General features: G+C 38.9%; 3 protein-coding genes and 2 non-coding genes across 10 annotated transcripts; all 5 read left to right on the top strand.

Moving 5' to 3' along the window:
* Nucleotides 1–450: 450 nt before the first annotated feature.
* prim1 (DNA primase subunit 1) lies at nt 451–5,387 on the top strand. Its single transcript, XM_061057781.1, has 13 exons — nt 451–636; nt 775–932; nt 1,027–1,133; nt 1,234–1,307; nt 1,412–1,548; nt 2,576–2,634; nt 2,768–2,879; nt 3,026–3,115; nt 3,217–3,349; nt 3,427–3,496; nt 3,593–3,705; nt 4,915–5,013; nt 5,134–5,387. The coding sequence occupies exons 1-13, from the start codon at nt 528–530 to the stop codon at nt 5,151–5,153; spliced, it is 1,281 nt and encodes a 426-aa protein (XP_060913764.1). The 5' UTR covers nt 451–527; the 3' UTR covers nt 5,154–5,387.
* A 1,304-nt stretch (nt 5,388–6,691) lies between these two features.
* naca (nascent polypeptide associated complex subunit alpha) lies at nt 6,692–14,567 on the top strand. Of its 6 annotated transcripts, none has more exons than XM_061057369.1 (11): nt 6,699–6,776; nt 7,378–7,452; nt 11,033–11,976; nt 12,169–12,195; nt 12,253–12,649; nt 13,034–13,119; nt 13,386–13,463; nt 13,562–13,708; nt 13,883–14,011; nt 14,100–14,222; nt 14,451–14,567. In XM_061057369.1, exons 2-11 carry the CDS (start codon nt 7,383–7,385, stop codon nt 14,463–14,465), a joined length of 2,016 nt encoding a protein of 671 aa, XP_060913352.1. In that variant the 5' UTR covers nt 6,699–6,776; nt 7,378–7,382; the 3' UTR covers nt 14,466–14,567. The 6 variants fall into 6 exon arrangements, with proteins under 6 accessions (XP_060913348.1, XP_060913352.1, XP_060913349.1 ...); XM_061057366.1 differs by having other exon boundaries at nt 12,019–12,195; XM_061057365.1 differs by having other exon boundaries at nt 6,692–6,776; nt 12,019–12,649.
* LOC132990457 (small nucleolar RNA SNORD59) lies at nt 13,227–13,300 on the top strand. Its single transcript, XR_009676062.1, has one exon. It is a non-coding gene; the product is annotated as a small nucleolar RNA SNORD59 (small nucleolar RNA).
* On the top strand, nt 14,306–14,379 carry LOC132990458 (small nucleolar RNA SNORD59). Its single transcript, XR_009676063.1, has one exon. It is a non-coding gene; the product is annotated as a small nucleolar RNA SNORD59 (small nucleolar RNA).
* A 2,588-nt stretch (nt 14,568–17,155) lies between the features above and the next one.
* On the top strand, nt 17,156–22,459 carry ptges3b (prostaglandin E synthase 3b (cytosolic)). The gene is made up of 8 exons (XM_061057364.1): nt 17,156–17,316; nt 19,137–19,250; nt 19,355–19,424; nt 19,535–19,633; nt 19,760–19,849; nt 21,049–21,105; nt 21,265–21,292; nt 21,405–22,459. Coding segments are annotated over exons 1-8 (480 nt in total). The 5' UTR covers nt 17,156–17,314; the 3' UTR covers nt 21,425–22,459.
* Nucleotides 22,460–22,791: the final 332 nt, after the last annotated feature.

Genomic DNA, 22,791 nt, shown 5'->3' with positions numbered 1-22,791 from the left:
AAAAAATTCGCACAAACTGGTGAATACAAGAAAGAAAGCACATACATTAAAGATGGATTATGAGAATTTGACATTACTTATTTTATTGTTTTGCTGTTTTTATTTCATTATTTGATTTACAAGGACGGCAGTAAAAATGACTGCATATCCCGTGAACCCTTCTTTGACACTTCCGGTTCCTCTCATTCGTTTTAGGGGTTACTATTAGAGCAAAGAAAACGTCTTAAAGTTCTCATAGAGTAAGGGACTCAAAAAAGTTAGAATGTAGGATGTCTTGTAGCTATATCTTTCTTTTTTTTTTTTTACTGGTTTCTCAGACGGAAAAGTGAATCTGGAAAGATACGAACAAACGAATTTCCGCATTTGGGTGACGTCAGTGTCGTGACCTTACCTCATTGGTCCTCTTCTTTGCTTCAGAGTTTTCCCGCGCTACTTTCGCTGTGAAACAACATTACTGAAGTGTAATCTTGTAGCGGCTGCAAACCTGCGATTGAATCCAGTTTACCTGTCTTTCTTATTGTCAGACTATGACGTCTTCAGATTATGACTCGGCGTCTCTGCCAGATTTGTTACCGCTGTACTACCGGAGGTTGTTTCCTTTCTCCCAGTATCACCGCTGGCTAAACTATGGAGGAGGTAAGAGATTAGACAGGCCTTCAAAGATAACGAATAGTAACAGCAGGTTAAATGATGGAACGATTTGTTGTGATAAGAGTCCCATGACGGTGTATCCGGGCATTAATGAATGTGTAATGTTGTCCTCTCTCACCTCAGTACATAAGAACTACTTCCAGAACCGAGAGTTCTCTTTTACCCTCAAAGATGACATCTACGTCCGCTACCAGTCGTTCACCACTCAAACAGAGCTGGAGAAAGAAATGCAGAAGATGAACCCTTACAAGATAGACATTGGAGCTATATACAGTCACAGGGTGAGCTTGCATGAATCTAACCTCGCTGCCTCTGGCTTGTTAATGTCCCTGCAGACATCTGGATAAAGTGTCAGTGTGTTTGTTTACCACACAGCCCAATCAACACAACACAGTCAAGTCAGGAACCTTCCAGGCCCTGGAGAAGGAGCTGGTGTTTGATATCGATATGACCGATTATGACGATGTCAGGAGCTGTTGCAGGTAAATCGATCGTGTTATTTGTTGCTGCTGTACACCCTTCAAGAATTCCAAACAAACCACCTCATAATTCCTCATAATGACTGTGAAACTTTAATGTTAGTGCTGCAGACATTTGTTCCAAGTGCTGGACGTTGATGACCATCGCCATTCGCATCCTGGACAGAGCTCTTCGAGGTTTGTTGGTCGTTGATTTGTCTCAAGCATCTGCAAGGCTTTCAGATAAAGCTTTGGCAAACACTTTTTCCCCTTTATTTTTTTATTTTTTTATTTTTTTTTAGAGGACTTTGGTTTCCAGCACCTGATGTGGGTTTATTCTGGAAGAAGAGGAGTGCATTGCTGGGTGTGTGATGAAGCTGCCAGGAAGCTCTCTGTGGCAGCTCGCTCAGCGGTTGCAGAATACCTCAGCCTGGTTAAGGTAGCTGGTTTAGCTTGTTTCCTAGATGATTAGGACAGAAGGTTATGAATCTTCTTTTTCCCCACTGACTACTAGATAGGTTTTTAGATCAACAATAGTAGAATTTATACCATCAAACCAGAGATACAGGGTCCCACGTTTCAAGAAGGTTAGACTGAAGCACTCTTTTGTTCACCAGTCAATTCTAAAATTGAATGCGGAGCTGAATCCCAGATCAAAGCACGTTTAAGGCCTCTGAATGTTTTTTTTAATTATTTTTTTTAATTTTTATTTATCCTTTTATTTTAGCAGGGAGGACCCACTGAGACTGAGGTGTCTTTTCCAGGGTTGCCCTGCAGCAATACAAAAATAGAAACAGTACAAATATAAACATATTAACAGTTAACAATAATAGCATCTAGACACTGAAACACATATTCACACCATCTTCAAACCATGTCCATTTAAATTAATTCACATTGTGAGACAGTTGCAATTTCCTTCCTGAGGTAGTTTGGACACGAGGTCTTTAAAAACGCTGAATGAAACAAGAGAGGGCAACTTAGCTATCCTCTGAAGGTCATTCCATATAATGGGTGCAGCAACTCTAAAGGCACTCTTTCCCCATTCATTTCTAAACCTCGGTGTTTTCAAAGTTATCCAGTTTTGAGACCTTGTCGAATGGCTCGATATGTTTATGGACAGGAGAGTAGTAAGGTAAGAAGGGAGTTTGCCTATGAGTGCCTTGTAAATAAACAAAATACTGTGCTGCTTTCTTCGTTGACCCAACGAGGACCAGCCTACAGAACGATAAAGGTCACAATGATGAGTTGGAAATCTGTCGCTTGTGATAAAGCAAAGAGCACTGTGGTATAAGGTTTGTTTGGTGTTTGAATGTTGTGTCAGATGTTTGTATCTTGTCTTCATTTTTATGTCGCAAATGGAGCCGCTGTGATGTGAGACAAATTTCAGACCACGTCTGACAATAAAGTTTTATCAATCAATAACATTGTCAGAAATTTGATGATTTTAATAATGTTTTTTTTAGGGAGGTGAAGAGACAGTGAAGAAAGTTGTGCTGACAGATCCAATTCATCCTTTCATCAGGTAAGAATCGGGTTATTTGTGGAGGGCAGTTTGAGATTAGTTTTGTTTCAATGTTTATGCCTCACTGAGATTGTTGCTTCTGGCGTTCATGTGGTTTCAACTGTCTAAGAATCTGTACGTGCAATCTCAACAGAGAATCCTTGACAGTGGTGGAGCGATACTTTGCCGGCTACGCGCTTCAGGAACAGGATATTTTGGGTCGCAAGGAATCAGTAGACAAAGTGCTGGGACTGGTGCCTGAAGATATCCTTTTTTTTTTTTTTTTCACACAAAATACTGCATATTTGTTTTCTGAACATATTTTATAATCATAAGAACTTGTTTTTGTTTTGTTAAAAGTCACATAGCTTTGTGAACACAACTGGACTTGACCTTAATTCAGAACGAACATGTAAGAAAAGAATTACAGAAGGACTTCCAGAACGAGAAGAAACCAGAGAACCGGTGGAAATTGATCAAGGACCAAGCCAGCAGGAAACAGGTTTGGAATTCTACTTCTGACATTTGTTTCACCTTTCATTTATTTTGAAATATGACAGCTAGAGGGCTGATTACAAAACATTGACGCTCTATCTTCTCCAGTCAACTGCAAAAAAGGGCCAATACTTTGAGAAGGAAATCATGCTGCAGTACTGTTATCCCCGGCTGGATGTGAACGTCAGCAAAGGTGTAAACCACTTGCTAAAGAGCCCCTTCAGTGTGCATCCCAAAACTGGTGAGCATGAGTGTAATCTTATTAAGATGGTGAGGTTTAACACACAGCTGACAAAGTCTCACTGTGACTTCTTTCAGGGCGCATCTCTGTCCCCATCGACCTCAAAGAATTAGATACATTTGATCCTTTTGCAGTGCCCACGATCAGGTAAGAGTCCATTTAAGGGCTGGCACTCTGTTGTGTGGAGTGTTTTTGAAACTCGATAGAGCTAATGTTACTACTTTGTGACTTCTTTTTTTTTAGTTTGATCTGTGAGGAGCTGGATCGACCCAGAGCAGGAGAAGAGGAAGAGAAGCCGGAGGACGCCAAGGAGATGGAAAATGAGAAGGACACAGCAGAGAAACGAAAGATCAGAGGTGAAATCAGAATTTTGGGCTTTTTGCATCAAACACATGAACTTTCATTTTGCTTGGAGGATTTAACATTCTTGTTAATAGTGAATGGGGGGGGGGGGGGGGGGTTCAATTGACGGGGGAAAATATCTACTACATAATGAACATATCTTAAGCCCATGTCTTTAAGCTTATGAAATACATGCAATAATGCCAACTCAGCAGAAAAGATTTAGTTTGTTTCCCCAGAAAACTGATGACGTGCTTTAAGATCAAGGCACAGATTATTTGTTGCTGTTAGATGTCGTCTAATCTTACAGGGCTTTCACACTTCCAGAAATCTCCTGAAAAATTCTTGATATTTCCAGGAGGGGTTGTATATGTGAACGCAAACAGCAGAATTTTTCGCTCAGACTTCACCTGGAGTTTCTCCGGCCAGACCCTTAGTATATTTTTCCTGCAGCAAGTCTGAGTGGGCTGATTTGAGAACGAAGCAGGATTTTCTCCATGAAAAACCTCGAGCCAATAGGAGGGAGAGTGACGTTTCTATACTGTGCATAGAGTGTCTGCACGCGACCACTACGATCTCCGTGCAATTTAACGGCTGCATTATGTTTTCTGTCCGCCAGTATGTAGTTCTCCACTTTTTTGCTGATGTTGTCATTCCGTTGGACAACACGTAGCATTGATATAAAGACAAACATTGTCATAATAGCGTCGTATAGCGGACTCTGTTGCTTCGTCTGCTACTTCTTCTTTTTTCACGCCACGTCTTACCTCGGGAGACCCCTAGCCCCCCTCCTGTCTGACGACAGGTGTGAGGTGCATATGTGATCAGGAGAATCTCCGGAGCAGTCCCCCCCAAATTATCTAGATATCTTCAGGAGTGCATATGTGAAAACAGCATTGGTAAATCTGATCTATGAATCATTGTCTCCCCTGGTATGAGCGGGCCAACATCCTGAATGTACATCTCAAAATGAGGCCCATGTGGTCGACAGCATCAGAAACATGCTGAACCTCAGTTTAGTTTCCTTTTTTATATATATATATATATATAGTATGAATTTGTTTTTTTATGTGGAAGACCGTAAGCAGATTTCTGAGGCCTCTTCCACCTCCTCTTCTTTTTGTATTGATTGGATTTCTGTCCTTGCTTGTTTTATTAAAAAATAGAAAGCAGGATAGTCAGTCAGAAACTCTGAGAAACTCACTGATGATTTATTTATTCAGATTACAAGAGAACAAGCCTGGCTAAGTATGTGAAATGCTTTGATCAGTTCCTCGATGGAATGGCTCGCTCGTGGAAAGGAGAACTTCTCAGGAAAAGTGGTGAGTTTTATTCTCAGATGAGGATATGAGCCGGATGCAACTTTTTGTAAGTTTGTTTTTCTGCAGAGTGTGTTCACTCATGTTTTCAGTCTTTATCTTTTTATCTTGTTTCCTTTTTAGATCTTCAGAAAGAATTTTGAAGAGGATCAACAATCAGAACAGGCTCTGTTCTGGGCTCCTTTACAAGCAAATACCTTCTAGATAAAGTGTTTTACTCTCTAATGACCCATAACATTCATAAACAAAACAAAAGATGAATCTTCTCCTTACAGTATGACTCTCTGAATACAAAGCTGATTTTATAATCTTTGTCTTCTTGTTTTCTACATTTTTGTACAGTCCTTGTGAAAATAAATTTGTTATTTCAACATTTATTCAATTTTGTTCCCTAATTTATGTTTAATAATTACAGAAGACTTTTTCGCAGATTGAACTGTTACATTTTTGTTTGGTTTTCTTCCCCTTTGCACCAGCTTCTCTTTGAGAAATGTGTTCTTTATTTTTCAGAAGTTAAGTTTGCAATCCTATAATGTTATTTGGCTACTTTTTCTTTGTAGAAATCAGTTCATTATAAAACTTTTTTTTAAAAGTTTTGTTTACACAGGTTAGTGTCTCATGTAAAGAGAAAAAGGTAAATACATTTTTGACCAATTTTAACAGTTCCTACAATCTCATAATATAACATGCAGTTATTATTTTCAATATGTATTTTAACAAGTAAATCTGGTGATTTCTTCAAGATACTAAATATACTTTTAAGAGGTGTATTTACATTCTGTTGTAGCGCTGCTTAGAGACCTAATAATACTATAATTAAAATGTAAATCAAAATTCCCTTATATCTTCATCCAGCAACTACAGACATAATTAGCATTTTAATTTGGTATCACATGCCAGATAACCTTTAAATTATTTTTGGTACTGTTGAAACTTATACAAGCTATAAATACAGCTACAAAGTGGAGTTTTGGTCATGTCGGTAATGATTACCTGTGTTTGGGGTTTGGGGGAGTATTCAGATCCTTGAGATGAAGTATAAATAAAATCTGTACTGTGAAAAATGCTGCGGAAAAAAAAAGTCATGTAGTTTGAGGGAACTCTGTAAAGTAAAGGTGTAAATTACCATAGAGTAAAGTACACAACTCCATACGCTCATAGCTGTATTAAGTGTATAACACAGTACAAAGACGCATTAAAGTATACCTGTACAAATGCTCAAATGCTAAATTTGACACTGTTGTGTTCATATATTCACTCAAGTCAAAGTATTCAAAAATAAATAGTGATCTGACAAGTGTTTGGAAGTCAAGATCAATGCTAATTGAAACGTTATATCCCTCCATTATATGTAATTTACACGTTTTAATATGCAGAACTTTTCACCAGAGTTAATTTCAGGGTTTTCCTCTAGTTCCTTCCAAATAAACTAATCTGCTGATTCATGCGCATGTATTGTTTGGAGAAATGTCCAGCTTCCCTTTCTAATTCATTTTTATAAACATTGAATCCGAATTAATTTTATTAATTGATTTTATTTTATTAGTGAGCTGACTCAGTAAAATACTACTTTATTCTTCTAATTTTTCTGACATTTGTAAACACACGTATACAAAGTAATGTACTACAGCTAGAAAAATCACTTGAATGTGCCTTTAAACAACCCGGATGTACACCCCCCACCCTTGCTCTAAACCGGATATCACTACGAAGCCGGGGTCAGAATTTCTCTTTCACAGCCATCTTGGATATAACGCCCCAAGTCGGTGAGTGTCTCCGCTGATAATCCATCAACATCCAGCCGCTTTTTAAATATTTTCCTTAGTACCAACTGTATTATGTGTTAGAGTAAAGTCGGACCATCCAGCCCGTACAGCTATTATTAATTTTCGGTCCTCCCAGCCGGAGATATATGTTCCGTTGTAGTGCCCTACCCTGCTCAAAATGGGGGAACATGATGATTACCAGTTTACCAGCAGACTGTCGGGGCCGCGGTTAACTGTGACAAGTGATGTTACGCGGTCTTTTGTGACAGCACGCTTTTCAACTAAATACGTTAAAAATAATGAGAGAAGGTTGTGGTGAACTTGAGTTATTTGCTGAAAGTTACTGCTGTGGTGAGGCTAATGGAGCTAGTTAGCCAATGGAAGCTAATGTTGCGTCAACAGAGAGAGCACGCTGAGTTAAAGCATGGGCTGTGTCACCTGTTCAGACAGATACGACAACTGCGAGTCAGTGTCTCAGTGGTCTAACCAGTCCGTGCTGACGCAGAATATCGCAGACTTTATCCCCGTGTGTCTACTTGAAGCTTTTAAACCAGTGGGTGCTCGTAACACTTACAATACTGTTTGTTTTTCCTCTCACTAGCAACCATGCCCGGCGAAGCCACAGAAACAGTCCCTGTTACAGAGCAGGAGATGCAGCAGCCTCAAGTGGAAACTGGTTCGTATTTTTTATTTTTTTATTTTCCTGTATGTGCATGTATGACTAAATATTAACCACAGGGTCCTGGATCTCGGTTATCTGTTGAATAAGAGGGACGGTATTGCAAGATTGGTGTAATCATGTTGTATGGGGAGTTGACTCAGCTGGCTGGACCCTGAGTTTAACCAACAGGTGACGGAGAGATTTTGAGTGTCACTAGCCATGGGTTGGGACATTTGTAACAATGATTTTGCTCTTGGGGGTGGGGAGGTTTGTAGTGTTGATAACCCAGTTGTCTCAAATAGAGTTATCCAGGACCCATCTTTATAGTAGCACAAACTCACATTGGTGTTTGGTGAACTAGCACTGACAAGGGGATTTAGCACACAATGCATGTGTATGTGGTTTTCCCTGTGAATGATATGAAACTCACTATGCAGAGACTGAAATTAAACCTTCATAGCCGTGGCTCGGATAAGTCTTTGTTGCATATTTTTTTTTATCTTAAACTTTGTCGTGTAATCTTACCGAAGAGTAATTGTATTCTTTTTAACTTTAAATGTTCACCCAGTTCATATGGATATACAAATGGTCAAAGCTTGTAAGTCATTTTCGTAACGGAGTACATCTTTGGATAATGTTTAGCGTTCTGAGCATGGGGCTGTTCAGACAAAAAAAGTGGTAATAGCTGATTAATACAGGGAATATGGATTTTTTTTTTTTATGTTTGTAAGTATACTGTTTGGATGGATTAGGCAATGATACAAAAATAGTCTATACAGCAGTAAATTACAAGTGTTTGGACGTCAGGATCAATGCTAATTGAAACTTTAAAACACTCCATTATGTCATTTACACGTTTCATCATTATATGCAGAACTTTTCACCAGAGTTAACTTCAAGGTTTTCCTCTAGTTCCTTCCAAATAAACTAATCTGCTGATTCATGCGTATGTATTGTTTGGAGAAATGTCCAGCTTCCCTTTCTAATTCATTTTTATAAACATTGAATCCGAATTAATCTTATTAATTGATGGCATTTAAAGTCAAACTGCAGGTTAAGTCAAACAGTGGTAACAGTGTCACTTATTTTGGGTTCAACATCCCATAAATCAGGAGCACCTGTTTGCTTTTAGTGCAACACAGTCGGTGAATCGTATGGTCCACGTGTTAATGGTCAAATGGTTGTTTCAACTTTTCTTAATTCATTCTTACTGTCTGCATTTATCAACAGTAAGTAACTTAATGATAGTAAAGCTATCCCACAGTCTGCTGTAGTCTGTGAACTTCCCCACACATACTCTGCTATACAGCACTGCGTCATATTTAAACACTGAAGGTATAGCACACAGTAAATGCACACTCAACTTTTCTTTTACAAGTCACAGCTAGTGGTACACTTCAGTTACATGTTTAACATTGTCAAAGCTCAATCGGGGGGGGGGGGGGGGAACAGATTTAGTATATAAAGCAAATTTATTATCCACAATGGATTTTTGAGTTTGTAATATTGAAATGCTGGGGGACCAGAGCCAGTTCCAGAGAGTAGCAGGGGGGAGCTGTGCACTAATATCTTTAAAATATATATATTTTCCATAATTTCCTGATCTGATTTCGTGATAAAATGATTTTACTTAATTCCGTGATCTGATCCAATGGAACATACCTTATCAACTCACTTAAAGGTACTGAAGAGAATATATTTAGCCAGGTGACAAACTGTAAAACACAGAATTCAGGAAAAAATTAAAGCTGAATTGATAGAGCCCTACCTATCTCTAAATAACATTCCTTTCAAAAGTGATTGAAGAATGATGTTGGATGTTAAGTTAACTCATTGAAAGTTAAGTTATGATGCAAGATTTCCGAGGGTTTTAGTCAGTAATTGTATTTACCTACTTACATGCATTGTCTACTGTCTTGGTATAATGAAGGTCTTCTGGCACTTACCTCTCAATTAACCACTGCATGGAGTTGGGACACATGAATGTTTGTTTTTTCTTTGAGTGCACACAACACTCATTTTTAACATGGGCAAACCAGGAGTCTGTTCTTCGTCGCAGAACCTGTTCACAAACTCATTGTTACCCTTCACGTGTGGAGCACAAGTTCGTTTTCAGTACACCCTGAGGTGAATTTCTCCCCAAACAACTACTTTGATTTCCCTTTGTCTTGTTACACCTGCCTTTTCTTTATCAGCTGCAGTACTGACTTCTCCTACTCCTCCTGATACAACCGATCCTATACTGAGCAAGACGACCCCTATGGAAAACACTTCAGAAACTTCTGTTCCTCCTCAAGAAACAGGATTCCCAGAAGAATCTAGCATTCAGGCTACTGTTGATCAATCAAATGGTGAAGCAGCAGTCCAAGAAATAACCAAGCAGTTAGAAGAGATGACACCTGTTTCACAGGAAGAGGTGACTGCTGAGCTAGCAGTTGCTCCAGCTGATATACCCATTCCTGAACAGTCTGTGCCCTCTGCTGAAGCTCCAATGTTGTCCTCTGAAGAGTCTCCTGCTGAAGTAGCAGCTCCAGCTGAAGAAGCACAAAGTCAAGAGTCAGTTGTTGTTGCTGCTGCAGAGTTGGTCATCCAAGAAGTTAAGCAGGTTTCTGATGAAGCAAATGCCCCTGGAGATGAGCCAGAAGCTATACCAGAAAAAATCCCGGATGGAAAAACACCATCTGCTTCTGAAGGCGTCATTGTGAACACTGAAGATGTGATGGCAACTGATTCTCCAATGTTGGAGGTAGAAGAACAGAAGAATTTGGAAACGGCTCAAGATCAAGTGTTGCCTGCTGATATGACCATTGACACAGCTATTCAAAATGAAAAGCCCAACAAAGAAGAACCTGTTACACTTCTTTCAAAAGCCATTCAGTCAAAGGGGACCTCCAGATCTGATGGCCCCACTCACCACCTGTCAGGTTGGTTTATGTGAATAGCAGGCGTTCTTCAGTTTTAAATGTACCTCTTTGAATCGAGGGAAGTATTTTCCAGAAGGGGTACATAAGTTGTACAAATGAACACAATGGTTGTGCATTTATACAGTATAGTCAGAGTAATATAAGAAGCTTGCCTGTCCTTCAGGACATTCTCTTGTAGGTGATGGAGGGATTTGTGTTAGGTTGAATCATCACTTATTTTAAAATTAAATTGTTTTTCTGTATTTTAACTTTTCCAAAAAGGAGTTTGTTTTTCTTTTATTTAACTTCTTCAAGAAATCACAAAATTAATAACTCTACACAAAACAAAGCTGTTCTTGAAAAATGTTGTTCAGTTCTACCTTAAAGCGCTTGCAGGAAGTATTTGTGCTCCCGCTTAGGTATTAGCAAGTGGGACGTTTTCATCGTGATGTTTGCATTGCAAGTTTTATCCTAAGTGCATCTTGACTTAACACAGGATGTGTTTTATGTGTGGAAATAATTGGTATTTGTGGTGCATTTTGAGTGGCAATTTGCATCAAACTCTTAAGTTAGGCAGGTGTGTCCTTTTCCCTAACCCTTCAAATCGCATCTTGGTTTATGATCATTTAACCCGCACGAGTAAGACCTTAAATTCTCATCCAAAAACTTTAAAGAAATATTTTTCTATTCAGCTACACCTCCTGCCCCAGCTTCCTCCCAGAAACCTGAGGCAGCTTCAGGCCCTGCAAAACCCAAAGGCAAAGATGCCAAAAGTGCCCAGGGTTCTTCTGCCCCAAAGGCTGTCCCTGGAAGAAGAAAACGCTCTTCTATGTCTGCCTCTTCTTCTTCACCCACCTCACCAAAATCTGCTACCTCAACTACTCCCCTGTCACCTTTAGTATCTCCCCTAGCGTCTTCACCTGGTAGTGCTTCTGCTAACCGCTTCACCCCAAAGGTTGTCAAAGCTGGCAAACAAGGAAAACCTAAGAAAGGAGAGGCGTTTGTGCCTGCTCCTGCCCCTGTGGAGTGCAAGGTGTCAGCAGCAGATCAACAAGTAGAGGCAAAGCAAACTGTAATTGAAGCTAAACCTGCCCCTGAGCCAAGCAAACCCTCACCAGCTGCTGCAAAGCCAGTTGTACCCCCAGCTGCTTTTAAAGTTACCTCAAAGCCTGCTGTGGCTGCTCCAGTTTCATTTTCTGATACTCTTGATTCCAGCCCCCCAAAACCTGTTGAAGTTAAGACGGCTTCAGCAAAAGCTGCTCCTGTTCTTGTAGCTGTTGATGATGAGCTCCCTCCACTTATCCCACCTGAGAAGTCAATGAAAATGCCAGAAGTCGTGTCCCCTGTTGAAAGCAGCAAAGCTGAGGCCACAGTTAAAACCACACAACCTGAAAGTGCTAAAGTAGTAGCTGAGTCTATTAAACCAGCTCCCACTGAGGCTCCTAAGGCCACACCAGCCCCTGTTGAGACCCCAAAGCTTGTAGTTGAGGCCAAAACTGCTCCAGTTGAGGCTCCTAAGCCAGTTGTTGAGGCTAAACCTGCTCCAGTTGAGGCTGTGAAGCCAGTTGCAGAGGCCAAGCCTGCTTCTGTTGAGGCTCCTAAGCTGGTTGTTGAGGCTGAACCTGCTCCTGTTGAAGTTACTAAGCCAGTTGTTAAGGCCAAACCTGCTCCCGTTGAGGATCCTAAGCCAGTTGAAAAGTCTCCTGTTGAAGTTACTAAGCCAGTTGTTAAGGCCAAACCTGCTCCCGTTGAGGATCCTAAGCCAGTTGAAAAGTCTCCTGTTGAAGTTACTAAGCCAGTTGTTAAGGCCAAACCTGCTCCCGTTGAGGATCCTAAGCCAGTTGAAAAGTCTCCTGTTGAAGTTACTAAGCCAGTTGTTAAGGCCAAACCTGCTCCCATTGAGGATCCTAAGCCAGTTGAAAAGTCACCTGCTGTTGAGACCAAACCTGCTCCAGTTGAGTCTCTCAAACCAGCTGCCCCTGAAGTCAGCATGCCAACCCCTGTGAAGCCGGTCACCACAGCTGAACTAGTTGAGGTTAAGGCTACACCTGCAGAGGCTGCCAAGCCTACTAAACCAGCAGCTGAGCCTTTACCCGCCCCGTTAAAATCTGCTCCTGTTGAGCCTGCTGTTCCTGCCCAAGCCCCACGTAAACTCACATTTGCTGAGGCCGTTGCAGCCCCTTCTCCAGTTAAACCTGAGGTAGAGTTAATCAGTAATAAACCTTCTGAGCCTGTCTCAGCACCCAAACCTGCCCCCACTCCTGTTAAAACCCCAGCCAAGGTGGAGCCTGTGATCAAGAACGACAAGGGTATTTTCTTCTTTCTCTCCTTTGTGTGCCTTGTGTTTTTCCAACTGTCTCTACTCTGCGGGAACTGCTCAGATGCATACCGTTAGCCATGTTGTGCACTGAGGAAGACGCGTAGTGGTCAGGCTGATAAATGCTATCGTATAGGAAGGTATTGTGTCACACCTTGAGTATTTGGCAGATAAAATAAATGACCCTGTTATTTTACGTTTTCAAGATATGAGGGGTGTGCATTTCACTCGGGTAACATACATAATATAAATTGAATCACTATTAACTGATCTATTTTCATTCCCCAGGATTGATGCAGCATATTTCCTTGACAACTAGCAACTGTATAAACGCAGGGTGTAATTTCATTTTGCTTTCTGCTGCTGATTCCTTTAGGATCTGGCACTGAGTCAGACAGCGATGACTCAGTCCCTGAGCTGGAGGAGCAGGACTCTGCACAGACACAAACACAGCAAGCTCAGGTGAGCGTTCAGTGTGGTCCAACACATTTGTTTATGTTGACTTAAGGTGGGAAAAAAAAACATCTGTGGCTTTTGTAAAACATATTGGGCAGATGTTTTTCCTTTACTCTTCTGTGATGATTAACACAGTGACTTTCGTTCTTCTGAGTCTACTGATGCCAACCTTTCTGTCCTGAGAAGAGTGTTAAAAGTAGTTGCATAACAATGTGTCTAGTTTTTAGATTTAAATTCTTAATTCACTTGACATAAAATGTTGTCTATTATAGCTTGCAGCAGCTGCAGAAATAGACGAGGAACCTGTCAGCAAAGCCAAACAGAGCCGCAGTGAAAAGAAGGCACGGAAGGTAAGGCCCTCAGTGTGCTATTAATGTTATTGCCACTTAATTACTTCTCATTAACTAACTAAATTGGCCACATTTGTGAAATGATGCGTTTCTTGCAGGCGATGTCAAAGCTCGGTCTCAGGCAGGTAACGGGGGTCACCAGGGTCACCATTCGCAAGTCAAAGAACATCCTGTTCGTCATTACCAAACCAGACGTCTACAAGAGCCCTGCGTCAGACACATACATCGTCTTCGGTGAAGCTAAGGTATGTCCAGCACTGATGTAAGCCACATTAACCGATATCCTGTCTAGGCTTTTTATGAGGAAGAAGAATACTTGTTAAAGGGTTCAGGTGATGATACTAAAGGGATGGTCAAATAGGTATATCAATTCCAAATGTGTTGACATCCCTTTTTTTTCCTTTTTTTCTGTGCCACAGATCGAAGATCTTTCCCAGCAAGCCCAACTTGCAGCTGCAGAAAAATTCAAGGTACAGGGGGAAGCTGTATCAAATATCCAGGAAAACACACAGACGCCAACAGTACAGGAGGAAAGCGAAGAAGAGGAGGTAAGATGTGCCGATAGACTAATACTAATATGCACACCTTGCTTGATTCACCAAAGCTATAATGATTCCATTTTGTGTATTGTTACAGGTTGATGAGACCGGAGTTGAGGTCAAGGACATTGAACTCGTTATGTCCCAAGCAAACGTGTCGCGGGCGAAGGCTGTACGCGCCCTGAAAAATAACAACAACGACATTGTCAATGCTATTATGGTAAGATTCCAGAAACTCTTATTTCTAATGTTATTAAATAGGTTATGCCGACCTCTGTATTTTAATGTATAATCATGGAAACCTCTTCAGTGATGATTGATACAGTGACTTTCGTTCTTCTGAGTTCACTGAAGCCAAACCCTCTGTCCTGAGAAGAGAAAAATGAATTTAAAAGTGACTTATTTCTTCATACATCAGTCTAACAAACTGTTTTTGTTGTCTTCACAGGAGTTGACAATGTAATGGGGCCCTGGCAAAGACGGGTTGAAGAAAGGTTGCTGATTTAAGCTCATTTATACAATTTATACCCAAGATGGAAATAAAGTTGTGGCTTGATGAAATGAAGTGTTGATGCATTGTCCTTGTTTTTTTGGTCTATGATGACAGATTTTTAACTTTGTAGGGAACAAAGCTGGTAAAGTGATATTAGATACTTATGTGCGAGAACTATACCCAACAAACACAAAGAATACGAGTAAATAAAAGTAAGTATTTTCCAGAGTTTTGTTGATGTCCAATGCAGAATTATAAAAAATATGCAAACCAGCCTAAAGACCACAGACTTAATTAAACCAGTTCATCTAATTAAATGGTTTGTTGATTGTGAACATTGTCAAATATAAATATAATGGGATAAGCCTGAAAGCTCTTATGATTTAAGAAAGTATGAAGAAACGAATCTGCTACAAAGAAATGTAGCTTATTTGATCTATCTGACACATTTTTGTTAATTTGAACTTCTTGACTTGGTGCATGTATGAAACCTAGTCAAAAGTTTTCAGGGGATACCATGGCTAGCATTGGTGGGTCTTCAGAAAAAAACTACATTTAATACAATACACCTTAATAGCAACTTCCTCTGGAAACTCTATGATATCAGTTTATGATCCCGAAGTTACAGCATAGAGGTGACATCTCAGTTTATTTTTTATTTTTTTTTATTTGATAAAGCGCCCTCAAGAACTACAGGATCCACTTCATCTATTCGATCTTTCCAATCCTGCAGCCAAGAGGTCAAAATGCTCCAGCGACACTTGTAAGAAGATCAACTTAAATCCTGCAGCCACACAGGCAGTTCATCTAGTTGGGACTAGTAACTGTATGTGTACTATAGTGGCACTTCGTGAGGCAGAGTAGCCTAAATGCTAATGATTCTTATGGCTTCCGGTATATAGAGTTACCATAAGTAACTTCCTGAATCTTGAGCATGATGCCAGTAAAACTCATAATCACAGAATAGTGTCACACCCTGAAAAACCTGTCCTCTTGGACATGGTCCAGGTATACCAGGCTATGTTAATCTTAAAGGTTTTAAGTCTGCCCTTGGTTACAGCTGGAGACATGCTGATTTGTTAATTTCCATGACTAATGAATAAGATTATTTTTTTGTGACACTCCTTATGGTTTTTGGCTGATGCAACCTTCACATTTGAAAGACAAATAAGAATGAAAGTGTTGCAAGTTTAATTTGAAGTCTTCTAATTGATTGGACGGTGACTTAGACTTACAAAAGGTGGCAAAATGAGGACAAAGTTTGAAGTCCACTCTCTATTCCCTATTCACTCAAAATTGTGTTTGCTTATTGCTTCTTGGCTGAGGTGTTTGATCATCCTGTACTAAATGATGAATTGTTGGTTTGAATTGAGTAAATAGTTAACCTTTCAACAAAAAGACCCAGTACTATCAAAAAAATGTATATGTTTATTTTTATGTGTTTATAGTTTATATGTTAATTAGTAAAACAAATCATGTCTATTGATTTGGATCACTTATTGGTGATTAATTTAAAAACAAAAGGTAGTATTTGATGACTGAATCACTCATGTTAGCTTACGAAAAAGTGTACTTGAATTATAGCAGGGAAATTAATCCAGTTTCAATTTCGGTTACAACTTTGTCTTCCCCACTATCATGAACACAAGAGAATGGTGATTAAAAATGTACTGTGGCATGTGCTGTGTTGCGTTTGTTTTGTCCATAAGTTTTGTTACGTGTGGTACATTTGAGTGTAGTTGTGTAGTGTTTGTTGTTACCTCAAAGCATAGTTAATTAATTATATTATTACTTCACTTTTTTATTTATATGTATTGCTTGTTTCAGTGTTAAAGTTAGTTAAATGCATTGTGCTCCAGATTTGGTAAAAAACAAATGTGTAATCGAGTTTAATAATAGTGATCTCAATATGAATCTAAATAATCGTGATTATGATTTTATTTTGCCATCATCCAGCAGCCCTAACCATGCACTTTAACTTATGTCAATACTGTCCATCTACAACTCTGTTTTTGCACATTTACATTTAATCTTCCATATTTAATCTTCCTATTTAAGACTAGTAATGCTTAGTTAAATTGTATATATTCACATTCTTAGTTTTGATATTTTTAGTACTTATTTACTTTGTAGTTAATATTATATTGTGTTTAGATTGCTAACATTGTGTTTTTTACTCATTGTGTGTTGGATAACCTGCTGCTGTAACGCCACAATTTCCCAGTTTGGGATCAATAAAGTAATTCTATGAATATGAATTTGCTTTTAAGTATGGCGTTTTAGATAGAGTTTCAATCATTACTATATTCACATTGCTGCAAAACATTGTGATTTCAATAATCTATTAGTAATTACTGTGTAGTAATGAAAACGTATTTTTTTGCCATTTTTGTTTTATGTAATAATCATTGTATTTTTTAATTAGTTTTGTGCATGAACCAGCACATCTACCTATTAGCTCATTGTGCTGTATTCTGTATTTTTCTGTGATTAGGGACGAGGGTATTTGAAGTGCTCATACTAATGAGTGGTACAGTAAGTAAGTGTGGTCGACAGCAGATTACACACTGCCTCCTTCTCATCACCCGCAGCTGTGGATGAAAGCTCTAGAAACGTCTAGTACGCTCTAAGTACGTCATACGACATTCACGTCGCTTGATACGCAAGAAGATCCGTACTAATCTAGAGTCCAGAGCTAGAGGCGTTTGCATTGCATTGCTTGTTGTTTGTGGCCAGTATTCCCCGTGTTTGCGAGCACAACCATTCTGCACTCAAGACTTTCTTTAACTGCGAAAAAGAAGCTTACTTCACATCGAGACATGTAAGTTGTTTAAAAATGTATTTAAAGGCGTAAAGGACGAAGTGTGGATTGAACCACCTGCTAGGCTAGCCGACGTTAGCTGTGTGACAACATGCTTTTTTCAAAGGCGGGAGGTTGGCCTCGCCTCAGTGAACTGTAAAGCTAATGGTACCTCGCTGTCTAGCTAGAAGCACACAAACTGAGTGGAGAAAAACACTCTCTGCCATTAAGGTGATTGTGGAACACCCGGGAGTCCTGGCTTTACCCGTAAACACCGCTGCTTTAGCCTGCGGGATGAATCAGGCGCACCGCATGGCTTCAACGTAGTGTCTTAACGTAAAGGGTGTTAGCTCGACCAGCTAGCACAATGTTAGGTGGGCTATGACTTACCTGGTGTTACTACTGTGGCACAAGACCCGATTCCTTACGAGAAACTGGAAGCTGTAGTTGTAATACAATCTTGAATGATGAATATATATTTGGTGGCTTAATCTCAAACTTGTTAGATACGTTTGTAAGGGTAGCTTCCTTCCACTGCCTCGGTTGGTCTGATCATTCCTAAGAGGATTTTGATAACCAGGCCAGATGAATATAGTGTTTATACACATAACAAATCTTATCAATCACCCGAGTAAGTCATTGAGATTTTATTTATTTATTATTCAGGTGTAACTATTGTATCTCTGCTGGAAGTCCATTTATAGTGAATATTTTATCACGAAGGAGGATCAGTCACAGATCAATGAAAATGTTTATTAGTTTCCAGTGTGTTTAATTTTATTTATTAGCACACATATAAGAATACATCAAAATAGGATTAACAAAAACATAAAAGGTGTGTCAGGAGAGGTCAAAAAGCCAACAGGCTTATACAACTCACCTCTTAAGAGACAAATAAATCAACTAAACAAATCACACAATTTTAAAACAAAATTAAATATAAACACATATACAGTAACCTACACACGTATTCATACACACACACTTAGACACATACATACAATAGAAAGACTGAGAATGTTAACCCTCTATCAGCTAAATGAAACAGGCATTGATCTATTAAAAATGGAGTGAATTGATGGGGGGGGGGGGAAAAAGAAAACAATATATTTTATATATGCAAAAGTTTGACCTCATGGATTAAATGTGAAGACAGTTTCCTTTTAAAAAATCTCTGTAGACGAAGAGACGTTAACAATGTGTCTTTTGGAATAATAACACTGTCATGTGTCTTGTAGTTTCACCCCTATAAAAGCAGACTGATCTCTGCATTCACACTACAAATGATTAACACTTATTTAATTGAGTACTACTAATCATGTAATGGTGAACTTTGGCTATTAGTCTGGGATTTAATCAAATGTGACTTTAGCGTTATGAAAGTGTATGCAGGTACAATGTACATAGATAACAATGTTCCTAATACAAAGAAAAACATGATGCGTAACACATTAGAGACACATTGTGGAATACACTTGGGTGTATGCACGTAATGTTTTACTTTAGAAGCTGTTTGATATAAGATCTTACTTTGTAACTGGATGCAGTGTGGCAACCAGATCCAAAGGCTGTTTAGCAGCAGGCTGTTGTGCCTGAATACTTCTCCGTCTGTCACCAGTCATTTTGACCTGTATTATACATTTTTAATGCAAGTTGTGTGCCTGATGAGAAGCTGCACTCTTTAAAAAAAAAAAAAAAAAAAACACAACTAAGGAAGGTTAGGAACTTTAGACAGGTTGAATTACAACAGGTGTCCCAATCGAGCTAGAACATGATTTACACCTCTGGTTTTGTGACAGGCTGTTAACATGTATTGATGTTTGATGTTCATTTGTTCACAGGCATCCAGCAACTGCCAAGTGGTACGATAGGAGGGACTCTGTTTTTATAGAGTTCTGTGTAGCAGACAGCAAAGATCTTAAAATCAATTTTGACAAAGCAAAGTGTGTTTTCAGGTATGTGTCCCTCATTCTGGTTCTTCTATTTGGTAATGTTTTTTTTATTTTAATTTTGCCATAATTGAATCAACTCTCATTCCTTTTTCTTTCTTCTTTTACAGCTGTATCGGGGGAACTGACAACGTCAAAATTGAGAATGAAATAGACCTTTTTGAAGCAATTGATGAGAATGTAAGTAACTTATGGTCTAAAAATGTCTTTGGAATATTATTGCTTTGAAACATTTTTTGAATTCAGTCTTAAATCAACTTAATTTCTGTTTTCTTTAAATCTTTCCAAAGGAATCCAAACACAAACGCACAGATCGCTCAGTGTTGTGCTATTTACGAAAAGCACAGCCAGGGAAAGCATGGCCGAGGCTAACGAAAGAAAAGGCAAAGGTTGGTTTGACACAAACACGGTCAATAAATAGAAAGGGCAGTTTTCTATCATAACAATACAAGCTTCATTAAAATGTCAACATTGTTTTCATAACAATAACATAGAGCTTTTGGATTTTTTTACAGCTGAGTTGGCTCAGCGTTGACTTCAACAACTGGAGAGACTGGGAGGATGACTCAGAGGAGGAGATGGGCCAATTCGATCAATTCTCAGATGTGAGCTTTATGCCGTATTGATTTGAAAGAATTATTATTTGCTGACGTATTAGTCTTTGAATTTATTAAGAAATACGGGCAAAAACTTTATTCAAATAAAAGAAAAAAACTTGGTCAAAATCATAAACCGGCCCTACATATCCAAACTGACAAAAAGGATCTTTAGATAAAGTAGGTAATAAAGAAACAGAAATATTGTTGAACATAAAGATTTCTGTCTAAAAAGTGTTTTAATCACTTCTGTCAGAATTTGATGTTTTTCATCATTCTCGATGTAACCGCTGAATTTGACTCACCGGTACTTGGTTTAAATTGGTGCAAATCTAATTACTTAAAAGGTACAGATTATTAAACTGATCTAATAAGGGCATGCCTTTGTGTCAATGGGAACAAACAGGAACAGCTGCATGTCGTTTCTATTCCACTGCACTGTCGCTGTCTGAAAACACAAAAGTATCTGACAAAACGTGTGAAAAGAAGGGAATTGAAAATCGGTTATGACCCGGAGTTAGGGTATTGCTATTATTAGACAAAACGGGAGATTGGTGCACCCCTAAAAATGACCAGTTATAAATATATTAAGGGCTGCAAGAACATATAACTACCGTATATTGTTTCGCAATTTGGCTGCCAAATCTTGGGACACGTTCGGTGTCTTTCTTCACCTGTAATTGCATCATTCTGTGTGCCAGCTTGACAAATGTGATTGACCTATGGACCAAACTTACAGGTGTAATGAATGGGATTTGTCTGTTGCTGTTTGCAAACACACCATTGCGAGGTGGCCTCTCCTCCCTCTGCAGCCACAGGGAGAGGAGCTGTGGTCTCCTGTGCTCGAGTGGGAATAACAAAAGGAGGTTAATAAAAAAAATTAAACTGTTTAGTTAATTGTTTGATGGCGGTCCTCATTCATACTTTCAGGCTGATGCATCAGTGCTAAAAGCTTGATGCCAAATAACATCCTGAAGGAGCAAAACAAAAATCAGAAAACACAGACAGGACAGAGTCTCTGCAGATAATAATGAAGCCATTTGATTGAACACAATCATCAGTGAGGATTGAGACAGATGTTTACTTTGTTTTCAGGAAAATCCTACTCGTAACTGTATCCCTTGTTCTTCAATCCCTTGTTTTTCTTGTTGAAGCATTTCAAATAAAGTAAATGATGTGGCATTAATTATTTTATGTTCATGTTACAGATGATGCACAACATGGGCGGTGATGATGACCTACCTGATCTGGACGGTGCAGAAGATGTAAACATATATTTTCTTCTTTCACTTCTTTTCATGAGCGCTAACATACGTTTGTACCAGTGCAGTAGATTAAAGCTGTCTTCTTTCTTAAGTGAACTCCGGTTGAGTATTTTATTAAAAGTAACATTTCAAACCTTATCTCCTCCTTTATCCCTATAGGAGGAGTCCGCGGATAGCGATGATGAGAGTAAGTTTTCATGAGCCTTTACTCTACATGATGGTTCTACTTTTTTTTTTGTTTTAAATTCATCCGTTGTAACTTAATGTTTGACTTTATTTCTGCTCCACTTCTCCTCCAGAAATGCCTGATTTGGAATAGAAGACTGTAAGACTCTGGAGAGAAAATGGAGGAACGCAGGGCAAGAGGAATCTCAACAAATGTATATCTTGAAAACGAAGGCAGTGACAAACAAACTGTACATATGAGTCTGTAGCCATATTTAAATCCATAGCCTCAGCTCCAAACTCTTGGCCGACCTGTCCACTGAAGGTTGATATGCATGGTATTGTACAGAGCAGCTATCTCCACTTCCATTTGCTGTACTGCACCTTCTTGGGTATCTTGTTTTACTGTTCAATATTACAAGTAAGCACACATTATTTGTTGGAAAAAGCTGTGTAGTAGTCCTCAAATGAGCAATACGTGTTAAGAGAGAATTTGTTTTCTAATGGATTGTGGTTTCAAATGATTAGGCCCACCCTATTCCCAATGCTGTATTAGGTAAGTCGATCGGTGTAGTTTGAGTTCATGATTGACAAGGACAACTATAGATGTACTTAAAAAAAAAAATTAGATGTATTTACTGATTGGATTCCTCTAAAGCTTTCCATGTGCCGTGAATTAGATTTTCCAGGAAGCCAGTCTTTGTTTGTCGTGGCTTAACCTTCCAGCTTACATGTTTCCCTCCACTTCTTTTTTTTTTTTTTTTTTTAATTTTGGTTTAATTGGACAATTCTGAGATTACTGCAGAAATATTTGCATCTTCTGGGTTATGAGCCTCATTTGTAATCTGAGTGAGTTCCATACATTTCACATTTTAAACAGCTCTTCTCTCCATACCCTCCTGCAGAAACAAGGTGAAATGTCTCGCGTCTTACATTGAGGCTTGAAGCTTGGTTGGACCTCAGCATCATGTGGTTTGTTGCTTTTCTCCAGGTTCTTTCCTTTTTGTTCATTCATCTAGAATGATCCTCCCTCTACGTGGTGAGGGAGATTTGGGACGTTAGGCGACGTGTAATGACCAAATTATATTTGCACTGTCAATAAAAATGTAAGGGGAGACAAACGGCGTTGAATTACAGTGAAAGTTCTTTTTTATTGTCTACATCTTTCTAATAAACTGTTCAAGAATCATTTTAAATGCATTTTTCATGATTTATTTTATTAACCTCTCATGTACAAACATGTGCCTTTGTTTTGAAATGGGAGGGTTATGATTATTTGGATTTAGGCCTGAATTTGGAAAAGGGATTCATTTGAACGGAATACGAAATCACCTTGGTTAATGTGTTTCAAACATGCAGCGTTAATGTAACTTAACTTAATTGTATGTGTGTGACGTTTTGAATGAACTAAAACTAAACTTGTATGAAGAATCGTTACGTTTTTTAAATATAAAGCAGTGTACAGTCATGCTGCATTGACTATTAAATATGAACCCTTTTTTTAGGATGGATTTTACTCTT

The sequence above is a fragment of the Labrus mixtus genome, chromosome 15, assembly GCF_963584025.1.
Source record: "Labrus mixtus chromosome 15, fLabMix1.1, whole genome shotgun sequence".
NCBI classification, from domain to species: Eukaryota; Metazoa; Chordata; class Actinopteri; order Labriformes; family Labridae; genus Labrus; species Labrus mixtus.
The sequence above is the reverse complement of the archived record's forward strand: the minus strand, read 5'-3'. Positions and strand labels throughout refer to the sequence as shown.

Excerpts from the sequence above, each read along its gene's own strand:
- prim1 (XM_061057781.1), top strand. The coding sequence starts at position 528 with ATGACGTCTTCAGATTATGACTCGGCGTCTCTGCCAGATTTGTTACCG. Across the intron at positions 1,134-1,233 it reads GATGTCAGGAGCTGTTGCAG|TGCTGCAGACATTTGTTCCA; the intron begins GTAAATCGATCG and ends CTTTAATGTTAG. Across the intron at positions 1,549-2,575 it reads AATACCTCAGCCTGGTTAAG|GGAGGTGAAGAGACAGTGAA; the intron begins GTAGCTGGTTTA and ends TGTTTTTTTTAG.
- naca (XM_061057365.1), top strand. The coding sequence starts at position 7,383 with ATGCCCGGCGAAGCCACAGAAACAGTCCCTGTTACAGAGCAGGAGATG. Across the intron at positions 7,453-11,032 it reads GCAGCCTCAAGTGGAAACTG|CTACACCTCCTGCCCCAGCT; the intron begins GTTCGTATTTTT and ends TTTTCTATTCAG. Across the intron at positions 13,464-13,561 it reads GTGAAAAGAAGGCACGGAAG|GCGATGTCAAAGCTCGGTCT; the intron begins GTAAGGCCCTCA and ends CGTTTCTTGCAG.
- ptges3b (XM_061057364.1), top strand. Across the intron at positions 19,251-19,354 it reads AAAGCAAAGTGTGTTTTCAG|CTGTATCGGGGGAACTGACA; the intron begins GTATGTGTCCCT and ends CTTCTTTTACAG. Across the intron at positions 21,106-21,264 it reads ATCTGGACGGTGCAGAAGAT|GAGGAGTCCGCGGATAGCGA; the intron begins GTAAACATATAT and ends TTATCCCTATAG.